General features: G+C 34.9%; 1 protein-coding gene across 4 annotated transcripts in view; it reads left to right on the forward strand.

The window, feature by feature from the left end:
- The window catches only part of RUNX2 (RUNX family transcription factor 2), a 168426-nt gene that overhangs the window by 119671 nt on the left and 23142 nt on the right, over positions 1 to 25613 (forward strand). For 2 of the 4 annotated variants that reach the window (XM_070956628.1, XM_070956636.1), the window contains exons 5-6: positions 7313 to 7486; positions 18381 to 18542. In XM_070956628.1, the coding sequence (XP_070812729.1) occupies positions 7313 to 7486; positions 18381 to 18542 (336 nt within the window). The remainder of the gene's footprint in view (positions 1 to 7312; positions 7487 to 18380; positions 18543 to 25613) is intronic. The other 2 variants (XM_070956643.1, XM_070956647.1) reach the window with 1 other exon arrangement.

Here is a 25613-nt window from a genome sequence, read left to right on the forward strand (position 1 = left end):
TGCTTATAAAGACTGGGCCTGTCATGTGATCCAGGAAACTACTATGGGCAATGTTATAAAAAGCTATCATCATAGGAAAGAGAAAACTGTGAAGTTTGGAAATTAGGAAATTAGCTAGCTTGTGCTGGAATGCTTAAAGTGGTGACAGGCAATGGGGCAAAAAATTGAGGTTCCTGAACTAGAAATAGTTGCTTTGTTTTTCTTGCGTTTCCACTTTTCTTTACCTGTGTTTTTAAAAAAATAAAAACAAAGGTCTCTTACCTCTGCTACTAGAATGATTCCATTTCTTATTCAAAAAAATGCCTAAAGCTATTTTAAAAAATAAGCAGACTTGCTCTCATTTCAGCATGTGAGTAACAGTTATGAAGTCTGTATAGCACCTTGTTTGGAGAATTATAAGAACTTTTCTTGTGTAGAGCCTAGGGCTTAATTATGTAATTATGTCTCTTGGGTAGATTATATATTTCTTCTCATAATTATGTCTACCCAACAGACTGGAAGGACTCCAAGATTTCCGTTTTCTGGGATAAAAATGGTTTGGCTAAGTTTTGTTGCTTTTAAAATAAAAACAACCTTGAATTGTACAACTCAGCTGGAGGGTTGAATATGAAAGCCAACCAAGAGAGCAGCACTTATTTTCACAATTAAACATTTATATTAATATAGAAATTTTTAGTGCGGAGTTGGGTTTTGTCCTGACTTCTTTCTGAAATCCTGTTGTAGAAGCACTAATTTACTCTTTGTAGATGATTTATGACACTCTTATTTTTCCTTTCAGAATAAAGCTAGATGGTTGTTTTGGAGCTGAATCCTATCAACATATTGCCTGAAATTTAAATTAAAAGATAAATTGCCCTGCAGTGATGCAACAAAAATAACTTCACTCCATTGAAACAGAGCCACTGTTGCAAAGAATCCAGGCTTAATTCTTACTTACTGACTTTACACAGTGGGCAGAATCTTTAAAAAATAAGTTATAATCAGTAGTTTAATCTTGTGACTTACACAGAAATAAGTTCATTGTAGATTATTCTTAATATATGTTATTAGACATTAGAATATGTGTTATGACATTAATATGTCTTAATATGTGTTATAAATGCATGACTTGTCCTACTCTATTTCTCTCTCTCTCTCTCTCTGTATGTATGTATATATATGTGTCTGTGTGTGTATCTGTGTGTCTGTGTCTGTGTCTCTGTGTGAGTAGGACAAGTCATGCATTTATAAGAGACACACAGACACACACACATATATTCTAAAATATCACCCAAATCTAATGGGGCATGTGTATAAGATTGCTGTTCCTTTTTCATCAGTTACACAAAGTAATTTTTTTCTTAATCTGTGCAGAAGACCATTTTGTATGGACATTTTATTTTGATCAGAAAACAGAATCAGGCTTGGCTTCCCCTCATAACCCAATAGATCAGAGTGTGAAACTCAAGGCCCATGGGCCGGATTCGGACCACAAGTTGCTTAGATCTGGCCCACGAGCCTGCCCTGGAAACAGTGAAGGACCGGTCCATGGTCACTCTGCCAGTGAAAACAGAGCTTGTGAGGGCCGCACATGGTCCTCCTGAGCTCCATTTTTCACTGGCAGAGGGTTGCAGGAGGCCGTTGCAGCCAAAATGTAGCTCAGAAAGCCCGTTTTCACTGACAGAGCTCTCAGGCCACGACAGGCGCCCCCCACATGAGTGACATTGAGCTGGCCACACCCACCGTGCCTCCACCCACCCACCCGAGGTCAAACACAGCCCTGATGCAGCCCTTAATGAAATCAAGTTTGACACCCCTGCAATAGATCATGCAAATTGGAGGGAGGGAGGGAGGGAGGAAGGAAGGAAGGAAGGAAGGAAGGAAGGAAGGAAGAAAGGAAGGAAGGAAGGAAGGAAGGATTTTTTCCCCTCACTGCTTGATTACATTGCAGTTGAGTGACAAGAACTGATTGCAAATTTTTTGAGGAGGCAGTGGAAGTCAGAAGCAGAAATGATCAGCCAATAGGATCAACTATCTGGTCCCTCTCTAGAAATTCTTCTGGCAAATAAGAACACTAATCTTTGGAACATTTATTTATTGTTCTGTATAAATAATTTACTAATGCAGTGTTCTTGCATTGCTTTTCCTTACATTTGTGTGATTTCCTTGCAACTACATGTAATTCCTCATTTGAGAAGCACAGATAGAAATAGAAATAGGTTTCTGTAATTAAGCAAACTGTCTTGGTCTTGCATCTAGAAGTTCTTCACTCTTGCAAAACCTAAAACAGCCAGCACCACAGGATTTTCAGTTACATATTGCAATGCTGGACACATTTAAGTTTTAAAGAATTTACAACTGCAAAAAACAACTGCAAAAAAAAAAAAAAAGACTTCACTATGTGTAATAAATGGAATGAGGGATATGCTATAGTTGTCCATAAAAACATTTGAGATTTCTGCAAAATGTTATGTGGAAAAGCTTGAATCCTATATCTAACGTAATAATCCTAATATAATAATATATAACATCCTAATATGCTGATGGGGCATTCTATGCTGGGGCTGGAGCAGGACAGACTAGAGCATGGATGTCAACCTCCGGTGTCACGTTGCTGTCATGTGAGGATTCACAACATTTTCCCCATTCATGGAGATGGGGTGGGTGTGGCCTGCGTGTGATCCCACAGGCCGCCAGTTTGACACCCCTGGTAGAGCAAAGATCCTCACCCCTGCCTCCTGCTCTCTTGGTTTTTAGTCTTTGTTATACTTAATTTTTCCTAATTCTAATCATTTTGCATTAACTTTTCTATCATTTTGTAAGTTGCTCAGTGACTGCCATAATGAAATGGGTGATGTATAAATGTAATAAATAATAAAATAAATAAATACTGAAGACATAGAACTATGGGAACATTTCTAGCCATGTAAATCCCAAACAATGGGTGAAGCATTCTGTAGACACCTGAAAGAATCCATATGATTTATGATAAATTCCTATTTTCTAGAAGTGCAGGCTACTCTGTCTCCTGCTGGCAAAATTGTGAGGAATCCATAAAGCTTTTTGAAATAAAACATTTGTATCTTCTGATGTAAATTCTAGCTGCTTACCCCGTTATGAATCTATCACCTCCAAAGTTTCCTTAATAAAATTTATTCTAAGTCTTGTCTTCATTACACTGTGCAGCTTTTTACACTTAGTAAAATAGTAGCTCAGCAAGCTTACTCTGCCATTGCATCTTTTGGTCTGTTTCTTTAACTGTTGCCAAATTAGATTTGAACCATGTGTTTAGCATGTGTATTATACAGGAAGACATTATCCCATGCAAAAAAAAAAAAAAAAAAACCTCTCCCCTCTAGCTTTGTGGGTGTCATTGTCCTAATATAATCCTAGTTTAATTATGTTTTCCTCCTTGCCTGCCATTTTACAGGCTATCTTTTAAAAACATTTTTTAAAAAAATATCATCTGTCTGTCTGAGAAAAATTTACAATTCTACATTCTTAACATTGCTTTACTATGGATTTATTCTGTTATACAAGAGAGAGACAGATAAACAATAGAATGTAACTTTATAATATAAATTATATTAATGCATTTAATATTAATTAACATTTTATTAAATCACATCTTTAAATTGAAGATATTATAATTGCAAATAAAAGTTAGTATTTATTTTAGCCCCATTTTAATTGTTTTTGTAAATAACTGAAGGCAACAAACAGCTAATACTCCTTCCTCCTTTTATTTTCCCCATAACAACTCTGTGAGGAGAGTTGGACTGAGAGAGACTGGCCCAGCTATATAGCAAAAGAGCAATAATCATTGAATTGATATAAGATATGTAACATAATTAAATTAGGTTTCAGATTAAATTAATCAAATTAATCAAATTTCTATTATTTCATTAAAACTCCACTAACTATATAATTCTACCTTTTCACCATTTGCTCTACTTAGTTTTTACAATATCATTATAAATCATTATATATAGTCCATGACTTAACAACCAGAACCGAGCCTGGAGTTTAGTCCTATGCATGACTGGGCTTGATTTAAAGACCATTTTTGCGATACTCATTAAGAAATCACATGATCATAAGCAGTGGTGGGATTCAGCCAGTTCGCACCACTTCGGGAGAACCGGTTGTTAACTTTCTGAGCAGTTTCGCAAACTGGTTGTTGGAAGAAACCATTACGGCAGAGAACCGGTTGTTAAATTACTTGAATCCCACCACTGATCATAAGTCAGAATGCAACTTTTTTTCCTGGAAAAAGGCAAAATAATAATAATAATAATCACAAAATGCAATCATGTAACTCTGGGTGGCTTGAATTGGTTGTAAATGAAAGCCAATTGCCAAATGCCTGAAATGCAATCTCATAGCTATGAGGGTGATGTGAAGAACTTCAAGGATAGTTCTTAAGTAACTTTTTTTTAAAAAAATCTGACATAATTTCGAACAGTTAAATGACAGGTCGGAAGTTGAGGACTCTATGCATTTCAGGGGGAAATAAGTTATTTTTATTTATTTGGAAGGGCTCTTCTAATACCAACCTCTATTAATTGCTTAACTTAATTTTCCTGCATGAAAACATTTCCTAAAACCATTTGATTCGATACTATCTCTTAATATAAGCAACTGATACTCTGAAACTATATTATCTCATATAGAATAAACTGTAAACAATAGTTTTAATATTAAAAACTTCCAGTGTTGGAGGATTTACAACTTCTGGAGGCAAGTTGTGCCACTGATTAATTGTTCTGTCAGGAAATTTCTCCATAGTTCTAGATTGCTTCTCTCCTTGATTAGTTTCCATTCATTGCTTCTCGTCCTACCCTCAGGTGCTTTAGAGAATAGCTTGACTCCCTCTTCTTTGTGGCAACCCCTGAGATATCAGAACACTGCTATCATGTAACCCCTAGTCCTTCTTTTCATTAATAGACATACCCAATTCCAGCAACCATTCTTTATATGTTTTAGCCTCCAGTCCCCTAATCATCTTGGTTGCTCTTCTCTGCATTCTTTCTAGAGTCTCAACAACTTTTTTACATTGTGGTGACCAAAACTGGATACAATATTCCAAGTGTGGCCTTACCAAGGCATTATAAAGTGGTATTAACACTTTTGTATAGGATAGACATTTGTATTGAACAATGTTTAGTTAATTAAATTCCAGGCAGTATATTCTAGGGCTATTCAACAGTTGCAAAAAAGTTTTGGGGTTAGTATCCAGGTGAGATGTTTGTTGAACTAGACGTTCTCCATCTTTGGTGCTTATTACATTGTTATTTTGTTTCTTAGCAAGGTATCACCTAACAGAAGTGCTTGCAGTTGCAGAAAATTATACTTAGCGTTACTCGTGCTTGATTACATTCGTAAATTGATTTATAGTAGTTTTCCTATTGGTAATGCATTTTAAAAAGTATTTTAAAATTAGTAATTTTTCATACAAGTAGCACTAACAGTCTTGTTAGAAACTGTTGCTAATATTGTAGTACAGGTAGTCCTCACTTACTGACCATAATTGTGACTATCAATTCATTTGCTAAGCAATGCAATTGCTTATCTGGACTTACAATATCAATACTGACTGTGGTCATGAAACAAATCACTCACAGCCATTAAGCACAATGTTATATGACCGCAACTTGTGACTTCTTACCAGTTTCCTCATTGACTGCTGGCTGTGAAGGTCTCAAGTGCTGATTATGTGACGTCAGAATGTTGTGTCCATCATAAATGTGTGCTGGTTGCCAAGCGCCCGAATTGCAGTCATGTGATTGTGGGGATGCTGCAATGGCCACAAATTCAAGGACTAGTCGTCAGTCTCTTTTTTTCAGAATTGTCATAACTTGAACAATTGCTGAACAAGCAATCGTTAATCAAGGACTAGCTGTTTTTGCAGGATTGCTTAATTGATGATTCAGGAAATAAAATTAAAGGCTCTATAGTAAAATCATTCTTCGTTCAGGTACATGTGGGGAGAATCAAGGCCATTGAGAACCTGGTAGACCTTTGGTTCAGTGAAGTCTTTTGCTAAAAGTGATTTCAAGTAGCAAGTGCAAACAAAAATGCAGCAAAATAAGTTTTTTTTTTAACTGAGGAGCACAAAGAACAACCTGATGTTTGCCAAAATACAATTTAAAAACAAACTGAAGAGGCAAACTTCCTCATTCCCACCCCAAAACCCAGTTACAATTAAATATGATGAATATTTACAAACGGTTGGATTTTTGTCAGAAAGAAAAAATGGTCTGGAAGGGAAGAGGGGCAACTCAGAGTAGAGTAAGAATGTTACAATACTGGTTCCTAATTGGCAGTAATCCTTAATAGAAGAATACCTGCACCAGGTATTGAGGGTAAATGATAACATGCTGTTGAACATCTGATTTGACACTTCTTAAATCTAATATATTACTATGGTGTTTAACAACTATTCCAAAACAAAAATAAAAGCTAAAATGTTATTTTAACACATCCAGGGGAGAATAGAAAATAGCCTGGTTGACATGAATCAACTGCATTTGCTCAGCTCAGTTTACCATATGGGAAGCCTCAGCACAGGTGATGAGGCCAATGAATTCTAAGAGGGAAATATTAAATGTATCTCGCTATGTAGTAATGGATAAAAGAGATAAACCTGGAGTCTTACACACAGTAATTTGGAAGAAGTCTCCCATTAACTTAATTTTGAACTGTCAGTGACTGATTTATTTACGTGAACATAGAAACAGAAAAAATGAGAATCAACAGCAGCAAACTAAAAGTCGAAATGAGACTGAGAGGTCATATGGAGACTAAGAGCTGTATTGAGGACAATCCACAGATGAGATTTTAAAAAGTCAAGATGGCAACCGTAACTATCCAATCAAAGCCTTGTCCTTTTCTTATGTCTGTGCAATGTAATATGCAAATATCTTGATATTTTGACCCCCCAGTACCCCCCCCCCGATGCCTCTGACTTTAATGACAGATATTTTCCCGAGGCCTCATTATTAGCCTGTGCTTTCTATAGATGCTCCACAGTCAGGACATAATCATTGAAGAAAAGCTTTATATATTATAAAATTCCTGCTTTTAAACAATCAATTGTATTTCTCTGATATAAATTGCTATAAAGACTGCAGTGATTTGTTCTATGCCTGGATAGCAATACAAGTGCCTTCCTTGTACCAATGCTATAGTGAGTGAAATTGTCCATACTTTGATCTCTGCACCAGCTGCAGATTGAATCTAAATTTTCTTTGGTCTCACAATAATAAATAAAGCACTTTAATAGTATTTGTCATGCTAACCACCCTTTTATTTTATGATTTGCTGTTTCCAGGGCACAGACAGAAGCTTGATGACTCTAAACCTAGTTTGTTCTCAGAGCGTCTCAGTGATTTAGGGCGCATTCCTCATTCCAGTATGAGAGTAGGGGTCCCGACTCAGAGCCCACGGCCCCCCTTGAACTCTGCACCAAGCCCTTTTAATCCACAAGGACAGAGTCAGATTACAGGTAAGAGACAGAGCCATGGGCTTTTACAGACCATGGTAATCACTGATTGTAGGTCTTCTGTTGCTTCAAACTGGAGAAGGATGTTGCCAGATAAAAGCATAAACAAATGTAAATTACCTGGGGATAGTTTTTATTTTTGTAATATTGATTACTGGGACCTTTTAGATTATTCTTTCTGATTTGAAATCAAAATTAAAAGACATGATAATAAAATCTAAAAAACAAGTTCCTCCTTGGGATAACGTTCATGTATTCATAAAATATATTTGACTATTCGAGTGGGGTATATTTATTTAGGATGACTTGCATAGCATAGTAATTTCCCTCAAATATTATTTTAACACATGTATCCAATGTACAGTGCCAAGAGTCACTTTGGATAGTAAGATAGGTGGCATATAAATTTAATAAATAAATAAAATTATTCCAATGTCCAATTATAAACCACAATTATGAATCAGCCAGCACTTAAAGTTATAGATATTTCATCAGTTTGCAAACCAAAATGGATTTCATTGTCTAAAATATTATGTATAGAAGTAAGGAAATTCTAAAAAATTTGATGGTTCATTAAAAAAGGAGATAAATTTAATAAGTAGTTGTTTAAAATTCACATGCAAATAAATAATAATTTTCACTTTCTTCCATTTAATTATAAGCAGCTTATTGAATAGAGCCAAACTATATTATTTCCACTGTACAGCTTGCTTATGAAAAAATAGGTTTTAGAACTATCTAAAAGTTACCTTTTGTGTAACTTGCATCTGTTTGCAGATCTAATCAATTGAAGTTCTGAAAACACGTTTTCTTTGAAGAATTTTGAAGGCTGTTTGGACCCCAGGCAATCAACTTTCACTGTAGCCTATTCATATATTCATATATTACTTATTTGTAGGGCACTCATTTAGAATGTCGGGTGGAATCTGCATTCCTGGTTTTCCCAACATTATTCTCCTACAACTCTACATCATGGCATTCTGTAGTGAGCACAAAAGTTTTAACTAGGGTTGCCATAACCTGGACGTCTGGTTTTTAAAAATGTGTGTCTCTGTATGTGCATAGATAGAGATGATAGAGATATAGCTTTATATGGTGCAGTTCCAATATTTATACATTCTCCTGTAGTAAACAACTCAATAATAAAATACATTACAATATAAAAAGGCAAAAGGAGTTATTAAAAAGATGTAAATTTATCTTCTCAGGATAACATTTTCCACTGTGAAGGTAAGGTCACCTGGAAAGTCTTTTCTCATACACTCATCAACCACTCTTGAAATGAGGAGAAGTGCTTCTCCATCAGATTTTGATCTTCAAAGAATTCTAAGCCTTTGCGTCACTAATGCCTTGAATTCTGATTAGAATTCAAAATGAAAAATGATGTAGCCCTTGCAAATATACAGTGTGATCTGTAAGTGTGTACCCAACGTCATTGTGGCATCTTTAAATCATGAATTTGATTCTTCCCATCGCCTCCCCATTTAAAGCAGATTGAAGTCCTTCTAGAATCTGTACATCTCTGGACCAAAAACATTCCAGTATCATCTAGAGTAAGTTTCAGTTTAACCAGCTTCCAGAGTTGTAGTATTAAAAAGTTGTTTGCATTCTACTGCTACATACCTGTTCTGTGTATTTCTTCTATATTTAAGAATGTTAGTTTTACTAGATAAGGCCAATAACTCTTTTACTCCACTATTGTGTGTCACCTAGTAACTAACCAGATACAGGTATAAGAGGGTAGTTGTCCTCTTCCACTTTTGCAACTGAAACTGATATTTAGAAACTGATATTTAAACAGTATCTCTAAAAGGTAATTTACAATCATCCGAACTGGTGATCATTAAAAGACCGGTTCTCCATATATTCATCAGTCCCCTTGTAAAACTCTCTAAATTGCTGTTCCTTAACACATTTCATACCATCAATCCACAATATAGCGTGGTTTTGAGGAAAGAAGTATATCTGTTTATATCCTTTTATCTAATCACAGAGGATATCTCTGAGGTTTAACAGTGAGAAAGGAAGAAAAAATCTCTCTATCCCTATTTTCTATACTATATTCATATCCTTCTATCAAGTCTTCCCTTACCTATTTTCACATAAACTTTAAAAAAAAATTCCAAGAAACTACTCTAGAGCCTTAGCTGCTTTGGCAGTCTTTTTTCCAGCAATTCCCATCCTAAGGACTCCAGACATTTAATATACCTTTTTAGCAGAGTCACAAATCAGGCTAATGTGTCATGGAGCTTTTCATTTTAAGATTCCCTTCCTGACAAGCCAGCTTCTATACTACTAATGTATGTGTGAAGTTTGAATTTTTAGAATTCATATACATTATTTTCCATTTGCTTACATTAAATAATACTTAGTTTGCAGCTTACCATTGACAATCTTGACCATGCTATTGATTCATTTACAATCTTGGCCATTGATGTAGATCATTTTTTAAGGAATCTCTCCAATGTTGATTAATGTTGAACCCACTTTACATATCACTTCAAGGTGAAAATTGCTCATTAATTCTTAGTCTTGTTTTCCTATCTTATAGCCAACTCATAAACCATGACAATGCACATCTCCAGTGGTTTCAATGGGAGATTTTGTAAAAGGTTTTATGAATTATTTAAATGCAAAAAGATGCAACTTTTAGTAAATACCTGCACATGCTTAGCTATGAATATATAGTTTATTCTTAGTAGGTTTTATTTTTACTAGGCTTATTTTTTTTAATAACACTATATTAAAAATGAGAACAAGTTTCTTGACTTCAAGTGATGATTGTTTTATTTCATCACAAAGTTAATGTCTTACAAGTTTTGCAATGTACTAATATATCGTTCTTTTTTTTTCTTTTTTCTTTTGTAGAAAATCTGCTAGGCTGGGGTTAGCAGCATACTACATTTTATTTTATTCTAGATCAACAGCAGTACATTAAAATCTTGTAAACAATAGCTGTTTATCTGAATGGTATTAAAAACATAACTCTAGGAATTTGCTATCAATTCAGGCTAGCTGAACAGTAGCAGTAAATAAATCCCATCCAGATTAGATGACAGAGGTCATGCTACTTGGCAAAAGAGAGCAATTTGTATTGCAAAGAATTCTTATTCTCTGTTGAAATACTCATTGGCTTTCTGGGATAGTGATGATTTCCACTATACTCCAAAGTTTTTATTTTAGTTCTGACTGTGTGTGTGTGTGTGGTTTTTTTTTTTTTTTTTTTTTGGTGAGATTTTAAAATGTTCAGTGCTGAAAATTCAGTGGAAGAGGCAATCAGAAAGGAAGAAGATGAGCAGACTGAATACAATGCACTATTAGGCACTGAATGTGATTTACTTGTAGAAAAGAAAAGAAATACTTCACTTTATAGTACTACTTTCAATAAAATTATCTGCAGTCAGGTTAAAACATTCCACCGCACCCAGGCTAGTTTTACAGTATTTCTCTGTAATGATAGGGCAAATCGTACCAAAATCAAACCTTTCTTATCTTTATAATAAGTTCTTAACTGTTTAGTTTAGTAGAGGGCTGGAGGTGGGGGTGGGGACTTGCTTTCTTATTAGTATAGGGATGATTCAGTGCAATTTTTAAAGGTGGTACAATGCTCATGCATGATATAGATGGAAACTATGGTTTACAACCATTTTCTGTAGATCTGGAATTCCCTGACAGTCTCCTCAATGGGAATATGTGTAATTAGGCAATCTTTTCTGAATGACGACTTGACCTACTTCTACTGATCTTCTTCTTCTACAAAGCTTTAAGTCACAGCTTAGTGGAATGAAGGAAATAGTAATACTTGGATATTACATCCCCAAAACATATATCAGAATCATCTGGATTTTGAAATGATTTCGGCAAATTTGCTAAAATGTTTATTTGAAAGTATACAGTTTTGAAAACTACTTATCCAAGCTAATCAATCCAAATTATCAAAATACATTTTTTAAGCATTTAATGGCTCCCTAGGTTTTGTTTTTTTTTAACTCCTCCCATTTAGTCGTCAGATTCTTGGAGACTGCCTGGACAATTCTCTGCAGTTTTCTTGACAAAGCTTTTCAGAAGTGGTTCGCTATTGCTTTCTTTCTAGGGCTGAGAGAAAATGACTACCCCAAGGTCACCCAGTGGTTTTTGCCTAAGGCAGGACTAGAATTCTGGGTCCCTCAAGTTTCTAAACTGACATTAAAGTTCCACTATTAACCCTGAAACCTGGCATCTTATGTTGTGAATGAAAGCTAGGTATTTACAAGATACCTTAAAACCTGGAAGAAGGCCAACTGAAAACAAAGAGACTTAATTCTATGTACAGTATTGCTAAAATTATGTTGCATGTTATTACACAACAGATATACCTGCATATTTATATTTGACATACCTTCAAAACTTGAATGCAGCCCAGCAGACAACTATTGTGGCTTGAAAAGTGTGTGGCAAATCCCAAATTTTTGCATTCTCAGACAGGAAGCAAAACCAAGAGGCTTTTTCAAAATCCTAGTAGTCAACCAATCACCGCTAATGGGTCACAGGTTGATCTTGTTATGAAATGCATTGTTGGCATGTTAGGAAAATTGATCATTGGTTCATTATAAGCCTAAGCATAGCTACTATTTAATCCCAAATTAAACTGCATATTTTTATCAGAGAAGTAGATGTCGATCCAAGTATTACATTTAATTTTCTTTTCAGGATTCATATATTATGTTCTCTGAGAATACTGTACACATTTTATATTTTCTATATAAGATATATATATACTCTTGTGGAGGGGTGTCAAATTCACTTCATCACGGTGGCGTCACATGACATATCAGGACTTTTCTCCCCTTCGCTAAACCGGGCGGGGCAGCGCCAGCACGTGACGCATCCAGGCCAAGGGCTGTGAGTTTGACACCCCTGCTCTAGTGGGTGCTGACTGCCTCTTCCTTGCATTCATGTACATGTACAAATAATTTATTTATATCTGTTGATTTAAATCTAAGGCATAATAAGAAAATGTAAAGTATGCAGCATGTGCATAAATTACCAGAATTAATTAAATACATAATAAATTGTCATTCAGATATAAAACATTCAAAAAGAAGATATTTTTTCTCAGAAAAACATAGAGCCAAATAAAATTTAAAACATATATAAAAGATTTGTCAGTTCAAAATATGTGGGTTTGCTGCATTCCCTCCCCAATAACTATATGTTTCTATACTATTATATTTGAACAAATAATTTTTGCAATATTTTAGAATCTGTTTTTAATCTGATACTTTTCTAAAATATAATTGCAAATTTTTGAGATAGGAGAAAGTTAAAAGTTTAATAGTGTAAAATTTTGGTCAGTGGAAATGATGCAATCTCAGTGAAGAAGTTGTAGATAATATAATTGAAAGTTTATTGTCATTATGGTAATAATCTGGTTGTATTAACTTTTTAAATTTGGATTAGAACAAGTGGATTTTGTTTTTTGGAGTTGATCTTTAAATTTATTTTCAGCAAATAAATGCTGATGGATTTGTTTTCTCTTGTCAGGCTCCTTGAGGTGGAAACTATGCTTATTATCAGTTCAGATTGTTTCATGGTCCTAGAAGTCCATTTTTAACATGCAATTGCATGATCACATTATGCTGGTTTCAAGAATAGTGTCATGTCATGCAGATGTACTTCAGTAATGCATACTCATTATTGTATTTCTGTGGTATCTCTTATTTCCTAATAGCATATTTACCCTGAACACTTAGCTTGTCAATCAGCACGTGGAAAATATGCCGATTAGAAAAAATATGTCACTTGTACATATAACAACTTTATATTTTAGTGTCTGAAAGAAATAATATATGAACAAACATAATTGTGAATCCAATAGGTGTCATTATGAATTTGCAATATGAGTTTGCTAAAAGTAGCATATAAATGTATACTTGCTGTTGGACTATTCTACTATTGGATGATTCTAATTATATCTATTAATAGATATAATTATTTTTTGGAATATATACAGGATCTTCATGCTACTTAGTTTATAGCCACAGAGTAGAATGAATAAAAATAAGCACATCAAATCTATTAAGTATGCATTTTTGAATCAGTCAAAATGTATGAGTACTTAATAGTCTTGATGTTTGTCATATTCAAGATTGTTGATTGTTAGATAACTGCGTGACTTATATGCTAAGTAAACCACTGCTCTATTTTGCTGACCCAGGAGCAAATCCTTAACAGTGTCACCTAGGCAGGTTCCTGTTGAAAAAGGTGCTTTTCCTATGGATAGCTATGACACTCCCTCTGCTGTCCAATCTAGATCTTAGTTTTATAGGCTAAGTAGCTCCTTCCCCCAGTTCTGCCTGACTTTTTGGCCACTCCTATCATTTTTAACTTATTTCCCAAAGTTCAACTTCTTAATGGGTTTTAACATTTTGTATTATGTCATAATTGTCCTTTCCTGCTGTAAGGTAGAGATGCTCCTTATAACTTTTTAGATGTGAGAATGGCTAGAGAAGGAAGTTTAAAAGATAAGACCATGCTATGGCATCTGGAAAAGGAACAAAACTTTATAACAATACTTTAAAATGGAAATAACATTTTAGTTTGTTAACTATTTTCCATTGTAACGCTGGGGTTCAGTAAAAGCTGCTCTTATTTCTTTTATTTTTAGGTTTAGTGGTCTACCAGTGAGGTTTTTATAAAGAAATAATCTTTGTAAAATATGATTTTGTCATGTTAACTATCCATAGGAAATATATGAAACCTCCTTCTTTTAATATCTCCACTTCATTCACTGTGGTATTTTTTTTCTGTGCTGCATTTTGCAATATAATGTGCTTTATATCTGCTTCTGATTGAATATATTTTAAAATACATCTTTTTTTATTTGTGTTTTTTGTTTATTGGGCCTATCTGTACCTCCTCATTATCATTAAAGCAGCTATGTTCCTTCCTTCCTTCCTTCCTTCCTTCTCTCCCTCCCTCCCTCCTTCCCTCCATCTCACTTAGAGATCTCGCTTAGAGATTAAAGTGCTACTTTTTCTGTTAATTAACTGAAAGAGAGAGATGTAGATGACATGCATTTGTCCATTTGTATTTAATTCTAATATGAATATTATTTGTTTTAATTCTAAAGAGTTATATATGATGTGGAATCTTCGCATACAAAATATATTTTCATTTTTTTCTTGGCATAATAGAAAGTTTAACTCACAACCATAATTCATTGTTCACAACAGACTAAAAAAATAGCTTTATTTGCTATTGACATGTGTTTAAAACAATTGGTTACATTTCACAAAATGATGTGAAATGGGTTACCATTTTGCTCAAAATGTTTTCTAATAGGCTGGGAAGCACAGTTCAATGTAAGAAATAGCTAAAATGCTATGTGCATGACTGAGAGTAAGAGCTTTACATTAAGAAACTGAGATAAGAATAATTAAATCTTAGGTTTGACTTGAAACTATTTCATCTCCCTAATTTCAGGCCAGCTCAGGAAATGTTTATCACTGCAAGGCCTAGTTTTCTGAAGCAAATGCTTTTGCTTTTCCTAGACCTCTATTGCTATCACTGCCCCTCTTCCTTCTTCTGACTCACTCATACATAATTATTTGTATAATTCAGTCTAAATATGCACCTTGGTTGCTGAGAGCATTTGCTTCTTGTCTTACCTGTTGTAGCTTGTATCGTTTTCTTTCTAAGATCTTTTAAATGTTTAAATATACACTTAAAACTGCCTAGAGAGAGCTATAAAGCACTATAAAGTGGTATATAAGTTTAAGCGCTATTGCTATATACAGGGAGGTTTCAGAAATCATCAAACGTCATCTCTAAAGCTGGACATAGTTTTGGAATTCCACATGTAAGTTTTTAGCTGGACCTGAGCTTGGCAACCTTTACTGGAATCTTGATTTAGAAAAGTTTTGGATTTTAAGCTCTTGTCTGTCTATGTTATTTTATTTGTTATTAGCATTTGTATGCTACCTACTCTGCTTTGGAATTTGAATGTAAAAGAAAAAAAAATCAGATTGCACCTTTCTTTAGATATCTACTCTAACCTATTGCTAATAATCAGGTTGCTTTTGTTAAGCAAAACTTTTCTCAGCCAAATTCAATCTGAAATCTTTTATAATATGCGCTAAGTTTTAGTTAGTTTTAGTTTTAGTAATATTTTATTAAATTTAATTAGCAGCTCCTTAGCATTGAAGTAAAGTTAGGACATTCATTCCTAAGATTGCAAACAAAATAAAATTTTTGCATTTAGCAAACGCCTCCTTTATTTTCAGAGTAATGCTTTTAGGTTCCTAAACAATGCTTTCTGAAAAAATGTACTCATAATGTATGTTGTAGAATGAAGAATAATCCTTTCCAAAGTATAATAAAACTATCTATCTATCTATCTATCATCTAAAATTCTTCAAGCAATGTCTGAATAGTGGAAGGGAAAAAGCTGAATCTAAAAGATGTTAGATAGAGAGGGAGAGAATATGATTATATAAATTTCCCGAATAGTACCCTGTTTTCCCCAAAATAAGACATCCCCCGAAAATAAGCCCAATCGGGCTTTTGAGCGCATGGCAATAGGGCCAAGCACTTATTTCAGGGTTCAAAAAAATAGAAAACATTTTCTTCTGCCAGCTAATTATTATAAATGGATCTCTATTTACAAAACAGTGGTAAAATTACATTAACATATAGTTATTCTATAAATAGAAATGCTCCAGGAATGATAATAGTCAAATATCCCCCCAGAAGGATCAGAAAGCAATTTCTCTTGCATGGATGAACAAATTCTTGTTTTCAGTCCTACATTGCTTGATACTGTTAATAAGGAACTTCTTTTCCAGCCTATTTCTCCAGTCAGGAAATGAAAGTTGGGTATTATTTGGTTCAGATCAAAATATTCTGTGAAGTGGGATTGAGAAGCAAAGTAACTGTCAGAAACCAACGAGCAATTTATCATTTTTAATATGAATTGGCAAGTAATTGTACTAACCTCCTGATGTGCCTAATCCTGTGCAAATACGAAAAGAATTTACAGGACTTTTCTCACTGTATCACTTTCACATGACAAACATAGCACTTGGATAAAAGTTTCCAAACATGGTTTCTAGCATCTTTTGGTAAGTCCAGAAAAGTAAACCTATCAAGCTTTGGGTTTGGTACATGGTTATAGCCTAGATCAGTGGTTCTTAAATTATTTGATGCAATTATTCTTTTTCCCAGTCTCAGATAATGTAATAACCCCCCCTCAAACATATTCTTGTTTTACATAAGCATCTGTCCCCAATTACATTCTCAAATTATAAACAAGCAAATACAAATTGCTCCATTACCCCAGGATATATCCAAGTTGCCCCCAGTTTAAGAACCATTGGGTCTAGATGGATCAAATGTTTCCATTGGATAAATTAACTTCCTGTATTTTTTGTATAGGAATACTTTTTTACTTTGCAAATGCATTCAAATCTGGTAAATGGGTATACCTCTGATTTTCTGCCTATTTCTAAAGCTGGCATTTCTCTTTTGAAATTTCCCATCTCTTCCAAACCACATACATACAGAAGGAAATAGGAAATATGACATCATCACTAACACACTGTAAAGTTAGTAGCAGGAACTAGCAATATAATAATGGCTAGAATCATTGAATCAGAGAGTTGGAACAGCCCCCAAACACCTGATAGTTGGCCAATATTTGTTCTGAATCCCTCCAATAATGGAGAACCCAACACGTCTCTCTAGGTATTGGTTCCACGGTCACATTGCTCCTATAATTAGGAAGTTCTTCCAATCAGATCTGACTTTCTGTAGTTTACATCCTCATTCTGTGGTTTCCATTCTGGGTGATAGAGAAGAGGCAAAGTTATATATAAATTTCTAGCATGACATGAATTTTGTTTTAATGTTCTTCATATAATCACATTTTCAATGGAAAGTCATTTCATCCTCCAGCAGTAAGAAAGTCTGTCAAGGAATTTTCAAAAAATGTAAGTTAGTGGAGAGGGAGAGAGAGATTTCACACCCTTGGTTGAATAAGAAACATTGTAAATTACATTAAACTATTGCTAGTTCTAGTTTTTAAAGATACATAAAATGAATTTTTATAGGAACCTTTTCTTCTTTTTTAATATATTATCTTGCCCCATAACAGGTTTGTGTCATAAAGCAATAGACACTGAGTGTCTATTACAAATACAATCCTTATTACAGAATGGTTATGCTATTGCGTTCCTCAGAATTTTTTTCAGGGCACTATTTTGATATTACCTAATATGTGTGATTATTTGTGTGTGTATGTGTTCCACTCTGGCTCATCTCCAACATCTAGGATTCTAATATGTGTTTCACAAGTAATAAATTCTTCCAGATAAAGCTTGGAATAATAAAAGTCTAAAGAACTGAAAACTGTAACCATAGTTCTGAAATGAAATCATCCAGCATCCTGAAGTCCCTTTTTTTCATTTTAGATTTATTTCTGCTGTGCCTCTTCCATTTCCCATGTCCTTGAATATTCTTAACATCAGATTTTCTAACTTCTGGACCTTCATCACTGACAATTGTTTTAACATCAGCTATTTACTTCCTTTATCCCCATCATCAAATTCTAATCTGGAAGTTATTCTTCCTATTGGAAAGCATTTGATCCGTCTTTCATAGGACATATCTTTCAGCTTCAGTCCTCAAAAGCCTCTCTGAAATCAAACTGGGCTGCATTTTACATGAATGCTGTTAGTTTCAAGTTTCAGGAGTCAGCCTGATGTTGTCAGTTCTGAATAGTAAAAAGGGAAGAAAAAGACCCAGTGCTTGAAGTTCTTCTCATATGTTCCCATCTTACATATCGTACTTAGACTTTCTGTCTCCACCAACTGTTCCTGTCTTTCGTTTTAAATTATTTTCTCTTTTGTTTTGTTTTTAGACCCCAGACAAGCACAGTCATCCCCTCCATGGTCCTATGACCAGTCTTACCCATCATATTTGAGCCAGATGACTTCACCATCCATTCATTCCACAACTCCCTTGTCCTCCACACGAGGTACAGGGCTTCCTGCCATCACCGATGTGCCCAGGCGGCTCTCAGGTAAAGACTGTGTTTGAATTAAACTAGTTATCTCAGAGGGAAGCTAGGAAAGCCAAGAACAGCTTAGTACATTTGTACTTAGTAGATACAATATTTATTTTTAGGTGCATTTTATTAAAAAGAATTGGGGTTCCTCTGTGAGGTAACCACCTCACTTTGCAGTGATTTGAATGCTGAAAATTCCGTGATGTCTCAGGATCTCATTGCTTTACTATGCTCTGTTCCATGCTATTTTTAAAAGCAGGAATATTTACCTCATTTATATGAACAGTTGCTCTTCTCCTTCTCCTTCTCCTTCTCCTTCTCCTTCTCCTTCTCCTTCTCCTTCTCCTTCTCCTCCTTCTCCGCCTCCTCTCCTCCCTCCCTCCCTCCCTCCCTCCCTTCCTTCCTTCCTTCCTTCCTTCCTTCCTAAATTTGCCCACCCATTATTGTTAAAAACTCCATAGCTGTAATATTTTGATCACACTCTATTCTTCTAGAGTTAATAGGCAGAGAAAATGACTTTATTATGTAATCAAGATCCCTCTCAGAAGCTAGGAAATTAAAGAATAGAATGCCATCTTGGAATAGGTTGAGGATGGTAGCAATGAAAAAGGAATGAAAATCTTCACAGAAATAATGCTAAGTATCAGCAATACTAAGTCTAAACAAATTATCACTTGTTAAAAAAAAGTATGTTCTCTTGGAAAATAATCTTATTGTTATATTGCAACCCAGCCCTTCATTGTCATCCTCTGTAGTTTGTTATTAGTGTCCTGTTATTAGTGTCCTGAAGTATGATTTATGATTAACCTGTAAAAAACTCTATATGATCTGCTTTCCTCATCTTTTTGTCAAGTTGGCAAGACACAGTTTTTATCATTCCATGCACCTGTTTGACTCTCAGCCAGGTGAATGTCTATAGAATATATAGTATCATTGACAGGCTAAACTGCAGCCAGGAGTCATACAGGATTTGATTTGTCTGGTTTCTTTCTTTTCTTTTATCTTAGGGATGGGAATTTGTTATATTTCAAAAGAAAGAGCAATACGAATCAACATCTTTATTCTCAGCTATTCAGTCTGTCTTCAGATGTTTACCTTCATATCCATATCGGGTAGATTCGAATGTATGACTTCTGGAAATGCCAGCCAGCTTGTTGTTTTTTCCTTTTAATTGAAATAGAACCCATACAACTGACTTTAAATTTAGGCCATCTTCACTTACTTCAAGTCTCTGTAGTGTCAAGTCAGTGATTTTTTTTTTTTTTGCAATTTTTGCTACTGGCAAATACCTGCAGGAAGCAGTAGGTTGGGATCCAGAGCCCTTGCTTGTCAGTATTCATTCCAGCTTAAGTGTCTCACATGGGGAAGAGCCAAAGAACTTGGACATCTCATCTCATCCCATTAGAAAAAGAAAAAAAAAACAGCACTTCCTTTGTTCATAGTTTCTAAGAAAAGGTAAATTCTTTCACTAAACTTAACATGGTGCTTCCCTCCCTTTTTTCAAAGAAAGAGAACAAGCCTTTTAGTTAGAGAATTATGGCTTTGAGGTGACTGAACAAGTTATAATTTATCTAAAAGTACAGCAAAAAAAAAAAAGGATCATTATTGATGTTTTTAAACTGAGACTATAATAAATTATCTTGAAATTTGAAATAATAGTACACATATTGCCGATTTGTATTTTATAACATATAACAATTTTCAATTATTATTGATAGAATTCCAAAGAAGTAGTGGGGACAGGGGAAGTATTTAAATGGAATACCCTGCCGTGACTAAAAAATAGAAATTGGAAAGGAAGAAAATTAAAGAATTTCATTATCAGAATTGGAAAAACACAGAAAGCCAAATGTTATATCAAGAAAGATAATCCTGATCTAAGGACCAGCAAAGAAGAAAGGCATGAAGACAAGATTTAAATAGGAGATTAGTGTTGAAGATATTAGGAAGATCGGGAAGAGACTGCTAACTTTAAGCTTTAATGAAAAAAAAGGAAGCCATTCAGATGGCATTTTCTTATTCAGAGAGTTAAAGGATCCTTTTATAAAGTATAGTCATAGAGTGTTCTATATCAACTTCCTTACTACTATATTTAAATCAGCGTTGGTATTTGAACAAAATATAAAGGCTTTATGCTTCCAGTAGCTAATAACATAATGCTTAGAAAAGCAGCAGGAATCTTTAATTCTGATATATTGCACAACCATATTTCCATTTTAAACAGTGTTTACAGTGATTATTGGTTAAATAGAGTTAAATATATTAATGTCAACATCTGGCTTTTCTTTATTAGTGTCAAGCAAAATAAGGAATCTAGCCACATTTATGGTTAAGGAATTTAAAGAAGTCCTCCCACCATTTACCATCACACATTTATCATGCTGATGTTCTTGGCATCTTTAACAGTCTATAGCTGTCTAGATATATTAGGGTTATATTAGTGTTTCAGACAGCAAACAGAAAGTTTGAAAGGGCAATAGATGTCATAAATACTTGGGTTCTCCTATCCGGGAATTGCCAATATATGAAAGTACTCTCTTTGAGCTTTGGCAATTATTTCTCATGAATACTCGGCATGTTACACTCAGTTCATTTCCTTACAATCAATCCTAGATTCTGAATTGAACTCCACTACCTGACCATCTTTGCTCCAGTTGCAGTTATTTGTGTGGGTAGCTTGATTTCTGTTGTTCGTGGCACCTCTGTCACCCTTGAAAAAAACAATAAAAATTTCAAAACTATAACGGTGGAAGGAAAATTATTTGTGTTTTGAGGGTATATTTTATGAATACAGAATAATAGAGTTGGAAGGAACTTGGAGGTCTTCTAGGCCAACACCCTGCTCAAGCAGGAGACTCTATACCATTTCATACAAATGGCTGTCCAATCTCTTCTTAAAAACCTCCAGTGATGAAGAACCCACAACTTCTGAAGCCAAACGATTCCACTGGTTAATTATTATTGCTGTCAGGAATTTTCTCCATAGTTCTAGATTGCTTCCCTCTGATTAGTTTCCATCCATTGCTTCTTGTTCTGCCTTCAGATGCTTTGGAGAATACGTTGACTTCCTGTTCTTTGTGGCAGCCATTTAGATATTGGAAGACTACTATCATGTCACCTGTAGTTCTTCTTTTCATTAAACTAGAAATACCCAATTCCTGCAATCCATTTTTCATATGTTTTTACCTTCAGTTTTCTAATCATCTTTGTTGCTCTTCTCTGCACCCTTTCTAGAGCCTTTACATCTTTTTTATATGGTGGCAAACAAATCTGGATGCAATATGTGGTCTTATCAAGACATTATAAAGTAGGACTAATACTTCACATGATCTTGAATCTATTTCTCTATTAATGCAGCATAGAACTGTGTTAGCTTTCTTGGCAGCTGCAGCATACTGCTGGCTCATATTGAAATACTTACCCATTAGGACTCCTAGATCTCTCATAGTTATTGCTTTTGAGCCAGGTACCACCTACAATATTCTATACCTGTGCATTTGGTTTTTCTTAGCATAAAACCTTACTTTTCTCATTGAATTTCATTTTGTTGGATAGGGTTCAGTTCACATCTATCAAGATCCTTCTGGATCTTGAGCGTATCTTCTGGTGTCTTGACTAATCCCGCCAGTTTGGTGACGACTGCAATTTGATGAGTTCACTTTTTACCCCCTCACCTAAATCATTTATGAAGATACTGAAGAGTACTGGGCCTAAGACAGAACTTTGAGATACTCTACTGCATACTTCTCTCCATATAGATGTAGTTCCACTGAAGACTACTTGCTGAGTGTGCTTGGTCAGCCAGTTACAAATCCATCTGGTGATTATGCTGTGTAACCCACATTTTTCTATCTTAGGTTGTAGTCTACTTTATCAAATGCCTTACTAAAGTCCAAGTACAGTATATTGTGTTTGTAGCATTTCTCTGGTCTACTAATTTAGTCACTTTGTCAAAAAATGCAACAAGATTTGCTTGGCATGATCTGTTTTTGATATATCTATGTTGGCTTCTGGTTTTAACTTTGCTTCCCTGTAGGTGTTCGCAGATTTGTTGTTTAACTTTATTTATTACCTTCATTTATTTATTAGGAAAGAAAATGAGGGTTTTGATCGTATATATTTTGCTTACCGTTGACTTGATAATCCTAATGGCTCTGCTAGACAAAAGTAGGATGTGGGGACATGGATAGTAAGATGTATTTAACAAGTGAGTTAGCAAATGTGTTAAGGCATTTATAATAAAACTCTACATTATGTGCCATATCTGGACATTGACTGGCACAATAAAAAGCTGTAAAGTGCTTTTGCATTTGGAGATTAGGCTTTCTTTTTTCCTTTTAGGAAACATAATGATCAGGTTAGGATTACATTTTTTTTCTGGGAATGGCAAGCCATGTCTCAATTCTATATTCCATTAGCTCATGTAACCTAGAGGAAAAGTGTCAAAGAAGTGTTGATTTGCTATCCTATTTACTCCAAGTAATGTATTATTTTAATGTTGAACAATACATGATTCTTAAGTGTTTGCTTTTAGATTGCAAAAGGTTCAGCTAATTCAACACTATTGTTTGCCCACTTTTTAACCCTCTGTACATAGAAACCTGTGCATAATCTCTCTTTCTTTCCTTTTTGCAATTAATATTCAAAGTTATTCATGCTTATACTAAATTATTATAAAAGTAATAATTCTAAAACTACAATGTTGTATTTTGCTTGTTCAACTTTGAAAGGTGTAGTAACTGCAGTGGTTACTGTCTGAGTTTTAGAGTTTGGTCAGCTCTGGTTCGGGAGCAATTAATGTATAAAATCCCATAGTTTGCATGCATGCAATCTGGAATTATCTGTTAGTATGAGTGGTGACTCCTTAGCTTTAATAACACCGAGATAATGTTGTATTTAGCTTAATCTTTTTCTTCAGTTGAAGGCTTGTATATATTGAACAGCTATTATCTTCTGTCCAACCTCAAGGTTGGGGAAAATGGTAAAGAAAGTGGAGGGTTCTGGAAGAACTGGATTATTATTTTGACCCTTAATACAATTCAGGCTGTGGTGCTGGATGGAGGCCACATTGGCCGCTTTTAGAGATGTGTGGTAAGCTATGAATGGTGAGCATGCAACCATTCTTGTCTTGCTAGGCTTTGTAGGCGCCTTTGATCCTAGACCACTTACAGGGTTGGAAGTGGGAAGCACTTTTTTACAGTGATTCTGCTCCTTCCTAAGTGAATATAGTCAGTGTTTGCAGGTTGAGCTCTTGGGCATGCCAATGTGAGGTATTCCAAGGCTTGTTTCTCCCTTGTACCATTTAACATGTACATTAACTGCTAGAAAAGGTCATCTGCCAACAGAACGGACATCATTAACGTACCAATAATATCTAGCCATACATCTGTATACCAGACCAAATGGGAGATATGATGGAAATCTTGACCCAGTGTCAAGAATTTAAAGAATCAGAATCTAAAAGGAGAGAAATTGGTTCTGATTCAGCCCAAACATCTGATTCTGGAGTGCAGCCCATCAAGATCTAAGCAACCTTAGATCTTGATGGGGCTGCATCTCCCTGAAAGAGCAAGCTCACAATCTGAGAGCACTCCTAGATTTGGGGTTCCTGCTAATCAAGCAGAAGGGCATTTGCCCTGTTTTGCCGGCTGTAACAGTTACAGCCTTACCAAGAACAGGGCACTCTGAAGACAGTTACTCATCCTCTGTGATCTTGCACCTGGATTTCTACAATTCACTATACATGAGTTACCTTTGAAAATCACCTGGAAATGCAACTCCCCCTGCACAATTTCCATATAATACAGCTACTATGATTGGTTATCGATCTGTTTCCAGGTGTAGTTTAAGGAGATAGTTAATATCTATATATTTTGGGGATTCAATATCTTAGAGACTACCTATTCCAACTAAATTCTGCCTACCCAGCCAAGAGGTATAGGGAGCACCTGCTGAAGATTTTCTCCTATCAGAAGGTACATGAAAGGAAGAGAACTGAAGTACATAAACCCAGTGACTGATTGTTTACCCCACTGGACAAAACAAGAATGACCACACTGGAGTTAAAACTGGCTTTTTTATGATTAAGCAGCTAGAGGAAAATCTGTACCATTACTGTTATTATTCACATTTTATTGTTTACTTATTTAATTAAAGTCTTCTTTGTATTCTGACTGATTTTGTACACATCTTGTTTAGCCTCTGGGGTGAAATGGTTTATAAATCTTATAAATAAAAAGTAAAATGCACACATACACATATGCACACATATGCACACATATATAAAGAGAAAGTTTCACCTTGTAAAGATGGAGATTTGCCAAAAGATGAGTTATTTAAACTAAAAAGATCTGTGGAATAATTTACTAGGATAAGATTGATCCATTTCATTAGGTTGATTTGTGATGTTCCTAAATGAAGCTGCAGGCTTAAAAATGTCATCTGGCAACCATAGAATGTATTTCATATAATTTTTATTTTTGCTGCATTCTCTCTCTTCCCTCCCCCCTCTCTCATATGTGGGGGGTGGGGGAGAAAGAACAAATTATGAATTTATAGATGCATGTGGACAATTAGAGCCCTTGTATATGTGTCAAGGAGGAAGTTTATGGAAGATAATGGAATCCATTCCAGTAAACATTAAAACAGAAATAATGTCCCCACCAAAATCAATGGAAGTTCTGCAGTTGATTTTACTGGAGCCAGAATGTCACCCAAAGTTAGTCATTACTAACAGTAAGTATGTGCTAGTTGTACAATGACTGTTAAATTTAACTGAATTTAATTTTGTCTATGGCAAATGAGCAGCCAAAAATCCTTATGATAATGGCCCTGTAAGAAGACCAGCTAAAATGTTTTGAAAGTGATTTTTTTCCAGTAGGGGATCATAATGAAACAGAGCTTTTTAGCATTCATTAAACTATGCTTACTAATTTGATGGACTTATAATAGGGATTTTAATTAATATTCCAATTTTTTCCCCCAATGTTCATTTTGTGATCTCATACTATACTTTTCAAACAGAAAGTACTCTTTTTTTTAGCCTTTAGCCTTTGAGACCTTTATCTGTAAAGGCTACATTAGAAT

Source organism: Pituophis catenifer, unplaced genomic scaffold (genome assembly GCF_029215685.1).
Source record: "Pituophis catenifer annectens isolate HBS135680 unplaced genomic scaffold, rPitCat1.0.hap2 SCAF_1, whole genome shotgun sequence".
Taxonomy (NCBI): Eukaryota; Metazoa; Chordata; class Lepidosauria; order Squamata; family Colubridae; genus Pituophis; species Pituophis catenifer.